The sequence below is a fragment of the Ichthyophthirius multifiliis genome, assembly GCF_000220395.1.
Source record: "Ichthyophthirius multifiliis unplaced genomic scaffold scaff_1120509251038, whole genome shotgun sequence".
Taxonomy (NCBI): domain Eukaryota; phylum Ciliophora; class Oligohymenophorea; order Hymenostomatida; genus Ichthyophthirius; species Ichthyophthirius multifiliis.
The window spans coordinates 37938-46053 of NW_004086260.1; the positions used below are offsets into that span (position 1 = coordinate 37938).

The 8116-nt window shown below is 20.1% G+C and overlaps 3 protein-coding genes across 3 annotated transcripts, besides 8 other annotated features; 1 reads left to right on the plus strand and 2 right to left on the minus strand. All coding sequences in view use genetic code 6, as the record gives it.

Moving 5' to 3' along the window:
- Positions 1-31: 31 nt before the first annotated feature.
- Positions 32-78: a microsatellite.
- Positions 40-93: a microsatellite.
- Positions 94-528: 435 nt separating this feature from the next.
- On the minus strand, positions 529-852 carry IMG5_133290 (hypothetical protein; the record flags this gene model as incomplete). Its single annotated transcript, XM_004031931.1, has 2 exons — positions 529-653; positions 753-852. 2 exons carry the CDS (start codon positions 850-852, stop codon positions 529-531), a joined length of 225 nt encoding a protein of 74 aa, XP_004031979.1.
- A 1160-nt stretch (positions 853-2012) lies between these two features.
- Positions 2013-2079: a microsatellite.
- Positions 2014-2078: a microsatellite.
- A 569-nt stretch (positions 2080-2648) lies between the features above and the next one.
- Positions 2649-2721: a microsatellite.
- Positions 2722-3191: 470 nt separating this feature from the next.
- Positions 3192-3225: a microsatellite.
- Positions 3226-3240: 15 nt separating this feature from the next.
- IMG5_133300 (hypothetical protein) lies at positions 3241-5156 on the plus strand (the record flags this gene model as incomplete). Its single annotated transcript, XM_004031932.1, has 1 exon — positions 3241-5156. Exon 1 carries the CDS (start codon positions 3345-3347, stop codon positions 5154-5156), a length of 1812 nt encoding a protein of 603 aa, XP_004031980.1. The 5' UTR covers positions 3241-3344.
- A 221-nt stretch (positions 5157-5377) lies between these two features.
- IMG5_133310 (hypothetical protein) lies at positions 5378-6703 on the minus strand. Its single transcript, XM_004031933.1, has 2 exons — positions 5973-6703; positions 5378-5915 (listed from the first exon to the last, which is right to left on the minus strand). Exons 1-2 carry the CDS (start codon positions 6490-6492, stop codon positions 5437-5439), a joined length of 999 nt encoding a protein of 332 aa, XP_004031981.1. The 5' UTR covers positions 6493-6703; the 3' UTR covers positions 5378-5436.
- Positions 6683-6736: a microsatellite.
- A 523-nt stretch (positions 6737-7259) lies between these two features.
- Positions 7260-7302: a microsatellite.
- Positions 7303-8116: the final 814 nt, after the last annotated feature.

An 8116-nucleotide genomic window follows, 5' to 3' on the forward strand; every position in this document is an offset into this window, starting at 1 on the left:
TTTAATACTAATTAGAAAAATATTACTATTGTTTTATATATATTATGTTTTTTTTTTTAATATATTTCTTTTGTTTTTACATATTTTTTTTTTCTTGTTATCATTTTATAATTAATGTATATATATTTTATTTAAGAAATTTCTTTACTTTTCTTATAAATTTCAGAATTTATTTTTTATTATTTTTTTTATATCTATTTAATTTTAATTACTTAAAATGACTACAAAAAGGGAAAAATATAAAAAAATTATTTACAATATTCAAAAAATACAGATAATTTATTTATTTAAAAGTATATTATTCTTATTATAAATACATATATATATATTTATTTATTCTATACTTTATTTTTTCAAATCTAAATACAAAAAAAATATAAAAATCTATTTTTATTTATCTTTATTTTGTCAATTAAGTTTTTTAACAAAAATAAAAAAGACTTTCATAAAAAGTAATATTAAATATTAATTAATATACAAAAATAATTATATTAATAATAATATTTATAAAATAAATAATTAAGTTTTTCAAAAATCTGTACATCTTCCTTTTCTTTCCCAATCTCCAAATCTTGTTGGTTCTGGTCCTTTGACTTTAAATCCGATTTCCTTTGGCATCCCCCATTAGTTTAAATCTTTAACTAAATACTCATCTTTATTAAATTTGAAAAGTTTTTCTTATTACTGTTTTTAATTTTATTCTACTTCTTTTTATACTACCACTTTTTCAAATTAGCCTTTCTAATTAATACCTTCATAGTCTTTATATTGTAATTCACTTAAAAATCCTGCGGGTGATAATAGTTTTTAGATTTCCTCAATGGTCGGCTTTCTTCCGAAAAACTCAGCCATTGTTGGATCTTAGGGATGTTTTAATTATTAAGTTTCTTTATTTTTGTTTTTATTGCAACCACTGAACTTAAATTTTTAAAGTGAGATATTATTTATTTATTTTAATTTTAAAATTCGATTCATTTTTTTATTATTATTTTTTATTTTAAGAATATTGATTATAAATTATATAAATAATATATATTAAAATATATTTTTATGAAGAAAAAAAAAACTAAAAATATTATTCCAATTAAAAATAATATTTTATATTGCATTACATTTATAACAAATTAATTATTTTTATTTTATTTGAAATCAAAAAAATAAAAAATGGAAACAGATTAATCCCTAAAAAAAAATCAAGAACAAGAAAATGACATAATTAAAATATAAACTCAAATCCCCAACTCAAAATACATTAAACTAGTAGAATTTCAGTAATTATTAAATACAGAAATTTCCCAAACAGACAAATATAAGCATCTAAATATTTAAAAAATAACTGAAACATCCGCATTATATCGAATATTAATTGCCAGAGATTTTGACATATAAAAATCTTAAAAAATGTGGTAAAAATGGGTCCAATGGCGTCTAGATTTTAACATAGATAACATAAAAGTCAATGAAATAGAATCTGAATTAATTTCTGGGAAAGCCTTTTGGCACAAATACGATAAAAAGGGAAATCCTTGTTGTATAGTAAGATTAAAATATCACATAGCATCGGAAACTACAACAGAAAAAATTGTAAAATTTTTCTCTTTTTTAATGGATATAGGGATTAATATGGCTGAAAAAAGCGGGACTAAAAAACTTAGTGTGATTTGGGACCGAGAAGGTTTTTCAATAAAAAATTTCGATATAACATTTATAACTTAAATTAAATATTTAGTAAATATGTTTTAAGATAACTATGCGGAAAGATTAGGTTTTGCATATATTTTACATTCAAATTATTTAATGTAGTCTTTTTATAATATTTTTAAACCACTATTAGCTGAAAAAGTGCGCTAAAAAATTATTTTTTTAGAAAATTTAGAACAGCTTTAATAACATTTCGATGCTTCTTCTTTATTAAAAATACATGGAGGTACAAGTGATTTCGAATATTCTTATCCAAATTAAACTCGCGCAGATCCTCTTTAAGATATTTAGGATAATATTAATATAAGTTTTAATAATAATAATAATATAAATGAAAATAAAAATAATATAATAATTAATAATTAATAATAATATAATCATGAAAACCATAGTTATGTTTATAATAGCTATCTTACAATTGATAATAATTCTACTTAGTTTTTTAACTTTAGCAAAAGCTAGGATTTTGAAACTTCATAAAATGAATTTACTTTAAATAAAACTACTTATAATGATAATGTTGCTACTACAAGTATTTAAAATATTAAAAATAATTAATGCTGTAAACTATAAGATAGTTGTCAAATTATTTGATAATTTTTTTTTAAATAAAATATAATGTTTATTATTCTATTTTACAAGAATTTTTAATTTTTTATATATAAATTAAGCATTTATTTTTTATTAATCATTTATGCTTTTATTTTATTTATTTTCGTTTTATAATATAATCAAAATTAATTATTATTTGGTTTTTTCTTATATATCATAGAATCTAAAATATTAATATTTTTCTATTAAATATATTAATTTTAAAGTTATATTATTATAAAAATATTAGATATTATATTTCTAATTATAATATTGATTAAATTTACGTAAAACATTAAAAAAAATATAAGATTTAAAAATAAAGAAAAAATCTAAAAGTCTAAATGAATAGTAAAATATATATAAAAATTAATTTAATTATATATATATATATTAAATATAATATATATTTATATTTTAATTTTATTAATTATTTAATATTTATATATAATAAAATTACTTAATTTTTTTTAATAATATTGATTCTCATATATATTTTATTTTAAAATAAAAAAATTATAATATTCATTTATTATTTATATCTTAATATTTATAAGATAATGTTATTTTTTATTCTCTTAAATTAATAGAAAATTATAAATTCCATATTTTCTTTTAAAAACTTTATTATTTCTCAAAAGTAAAAATACTTATCAATTATTATTTTTTTTCGCTATGTTTTTTTTAATATATATAATTTTTTATATATTTCTTTATTTAAATCCTTTCCTTAATCGAAAATTTGAATGAAGAAATTTATAAAAATAATATATACGTCATAATTTAAGTTTTTTTATTAATTTCTTCTTAAAATAATATAGATATTTATAATTTTTTAGTTAAACGCAAATATTATTAACATCATAAAAAAGTATTATAAAATATAAAAATTATAATTTAATTAAAAAAAAAAAAATTAAAATAGAAAAAAAAATGGAATAACACCCAGATTCACCCTTATTACTTCCTGTAAAGCTTCAATGGATAGACCGTACATTTAAAATATTAGACACTGAAAAAAAGGATATTTACATAAACGAGAAATATTAGAAATGATAATATATTAAGGGGTAGAAAGTCATAAATCATTAAGTAAACTACTACAATAACTTAATCAAATAGATGAAACAGAACACATAACTATAAATAGATTCAAGGAAATGATTATAGGCTAACATTTTTTCAAAAGAGTTCTTGAATCAGACCTTGTATTACCTTCATTTTTTCGTTTTTGTTAAAACTTTAAAGATTGTTATCAAAAAGTGCTTGCCGACCCCTAATATAACGAAGGTAAAGTAGCAGACTACATTGCTCCTTTAGAAAAAGTAAATCCAGAATATTTCGCAACCAGTTTTTGTTCAACAGACGGATAATTTGTCTAATTTGGAGATATCGATTAAAAATTTTCCATTTAATCAATTGGAAAAGTAGTTTCTTATGCTTATTTATATGAATTAATAGGGGAAGAAGTACATAAATATGTTGGCGAAGAGCCTTCTGGTTAAAAATTCAATGCACCTATATTCGATGATTTAGGTAGACCACATAATCCAATGATTAATACAGGCGCAATTATGGTTTGTGCACTTCTAAGGCATCATAATAAAAATATTTAGCATATAATTAATTTTTATGAAGAAGCAAGTAATTATATACCTGTAATTGATGAAGAACTTTATTAAGATGAAAAACTTACTGGATATACAAATCATGCACTTACTTCTTTAATGTTAGCAAACGGAGCTTTCCCTAAAAAGGCAAATGCAAAAGAACAAAAAAATTTCGCAGACGATGCGCTTGATTTATATTTTAAATTATGTTCTTTATTAGTTGATGTGCGTTCTTTAGCCAATTTCGGAGCCATGTGTGCTAATAATGGTATTAATCCTTTCAATGGAAAAAGAGTTTTATCTCCTATAACTATTAAAGCTTGTGTAACTTTCATGACAACATGCGGAATGTATAATGGAGCTGGAAAATTCACTAAAAACTTCGGAGTTCCATCCAAAAGTGGAGTTTCTGGAGGTTTATTAACAATAATTCCTGGTATAGGAGCTTTTGCAAGTTGGTCCCCCCGCTTAAACAAGGAAGGAAATTCAGTCAGAGCAATCGGAATTATTCAAAAACTAAACGAAATATATAACAACTTTAATCTTTTCCATAAAGAAATAGAAAAGAAAGACGTTACAAAGAAATCTTTTTAAACCACAATCTAAACAACAATAGCAGCCTGTTCATGTGCTTCAATAGGAGATTTAGAAGGCTTAAATCGTTTAAGTAATATTTGCGTATCTTTAGATTAAGGAGATTATGATAATAGAACTCCTCTTCATTTAGCTGCTAGTAGTGGTTATTTTGATATAGTAAAATACTTAGTAGAAAAGGGAGTTGATTTCAATTGCAAAGATAGGTGGGGTGCTACTCCTTTAAATGATGCTTCAAAAAAAGAAATTACTGAATATTTAGAATCTAAAGGTGCAAAATATGGTAATGAATAGAAAGAATATTAGATTGTTTAAGGAGATCCTTTTAACGATGATAAATATAGATTACTATACGCGGCTGCTGAAAATGATTTATTATTAATCAAATCTATGCTTGTATAGGGAATTAAAATTGATTGCTATGATTATGATGGAAGAACTGCTTTACATTTAGCAGCTTCTTAAGGAAATATAGATGTTGTTAAATATCTTGTAGCTCATGGAGCTAGCTGTACTTTTAAAGATGCTAGAGGCAATAATCCGTATTATGATAGTGTTAGATAAAATTAATAAGAAGTTAAGAATTTCCTGATGTAAATAAGTACTGATAAAATAGGGGCTATAAGAAAAAAAAATAAAACTGTTGATTAAGGTAAATGATGTTTTTGTTTTTTAGCTTAAGTTTATATATATATATATAAATATAATTGTTTTTTTAATATTTTATGTTTTAACAACCTAGAATGTAAATAGTATATACTTTTTAAATTTACGTTAACTTTTAAAAAAATGATGTTTATAATTTATTGTAAAAATATAAAAAATAAAATATTGCTTAATTAAATTAAAATAAAATTAGAAATAAATATTTTAAAATTTTTACTATTACTAATAATTAGTATTTTATTTAATACAAAATAAATAAAAAAATACACGATATTCATTCTTTACATAAAGCAATCATATAATAATAACTAGAAGCTATATCAAAGCAATTTTTTCCTTTAATACCTTGAATAGCTTTTGGGATACCTTCTCTATATAAATAAACATAATTTTAATATTTTTTATGTCCTAATCTACCATTTGAACCACAACCAAAAGTATACAAATTTTTATCTAAACCTAAGATACCAGAATGAATACCTCCTGCAACTGCTAAATCAGCTCCGTTAGTTTTAAAATTAACAATTTTTTTCGGTATTTTTTCATCATTTTGATTTTCATGAGTCCATTCTTTATAATGACCTAATTTTCCTTTATATCCACTTCCCCAACTAAATACTTCATTATCCTCATTAACACAAATTGTATGACAATACTTTTCTCCTCTTGAGCATGAAATATTTTTTATTCTATTTAATCCTTTTATTTTTTTAGCTGTTTTCAAGCTTTACTTACTACCATGACCTAATTAATCTATTTTTTTTTTAATATAAGAATATTAAAAATGTAAAAAAATTATAATAAAAATACAAAAAAATCCATTTCCCCATGTAAAAACTTCCCCTGTTTAATCTTATATGCAAGCAGCATGAGAAAAGCCAGCATTTATATATTTTATAGGTATATTTTAGAGAACTTCTATTCTTTGAATTTTAAATTAATGTTTGTTTTCCATATTTCCATGCCTTAATCGAAAACCACATGAACTTATTTATTTTTTATCATCTAAAAATAATGAAAAGCCATCTCCGGCACTTATTTGAGTTATCTTTGTGTCTTAAATACTAGTATTTAATGTAAATGAATTAATTTCATCCTATTTTTCTAATCCACATGCTCCGTATTTATTATGTCCTACGACATAAAGCTTTTTTTTTATTTTATTTTTTTATAAAAAATAATGTAAATAAATACTTAGAAATCGGAATTAATTGCAAGAGTATGCCAATTACCACATGATACAGAAATAATATTTTATAAATTTGAAATTTTTTAAGGCAAACTAACTTATTCTGATTATCCATTTCTATAATTTTTATTAAATCCCCATGTATAAAGACACTTATCAGTACTTATTGCTGCACAAAAATTTCCTCCTGAGGAAATTTAAATAAATTAAGTTTATGTTTATATTTTTTATGGGATTATTATTTCTTCGTTGTTTGAAGGATATAAAGATAATTCAGTATTTAAACCCCAAAAATATATAAATCCTTATACTTATATAATATCTTCTTGATTTTATTCATTTTAGTTAAGTTAGTTATATTCATTTTAATTAAGTTGGTCTTATTAGGTTTATAATACTTAATCCATTTTTATAAATATATAATAATATCGTAAATGCTTAAAAATTACAAATATTAATAATATAATATTTAATTGTTTAATAATAATTATTGATAAAAATATAATTTATCAAAAAATATAATATGATTTATATAATAATTAATAAAATAATATATATTATTATCTATTCTTGATCCATTTATAAATAAAACTATTTATTTTATAAAAATATATCTGATATTCATTTTTATTATAAATAAATATAATTAAATTATTTAAAAATATATATTTATAATATGTATTTTTAAATTCATAAAAAATTATAAAATTTTATAAAATAAACACTTAATATATATAATTATAATTAAAAAATCAAATTAAAAAAAAAATTTTATTATCTCTATCTAACCAAATTAATTATAGGTAGATTGTGCCAAAGTATAATAATTATATAATTAGATGTCGAACATATATAATAAGACGATTCAGACTAAAATTATAAAATAGCAAAATAAGTTTTTTCAATAGAAATAAATTAAATAATAAAAAAAATATATATAAATTTAAAAAATCATTAGTTAAGACATCATTAATAATTATTTGATTATGCAATTATAGAAGTTATTGTTATTACTTATAATTATATAAGTAAATTAAAAATTTAATCCAGGCAATTAAAAAGACTGAATCTTTTTTATAATAAATTATATAGACTTTATAATCATGATAGATTTAATATTTTAATATTTCACATAATAGAATATATATACTCTTAGATATTTGAAAAATTTTAACTCTTTAAAATGTTTGAATTTCAAATTAAGCAATCAGTAAATCATAATTAAAGTTTTTGTTATGAAGTATTAGATAAACTAAAAAGTTTTATTTCAAAAAAGATTTAATTGGATAATTTTTTATTTGTTTTTAACTTTAGTATATACTTAAATATTCAAATTAATTGACTATATGCAAACTAATAAACTAGTAATTAAAGTCGAAAAAATACTCATAATTAATAAAAAAAGAAAAAATAGCATTAAATTAATTAATAAAGGCTTTCTTTGAAATAAAAGCATAAAGCAAACTAAATATTGTTTATATTTAAGTAATAAAATATTAAAAATTATTATTATTTTTCTAAAAAATAAGAAGCAACATTATCAATAAATGATATTAAATATAAAGAATTAATTAATTTATATTTATCTATATATATATAAGTTATTTTAGATTTATTTCTAAAATTAAAATTACTAATCTATAAATAATGAATTTATATTTGTTTAAGACAAACTATTATTATTATAAAAAGGAAAAATAATATTAAATTTTTTACTAAATATAAATTAATGATTTGGACTATCTCAAGCAGCCGTAAAAGAAGT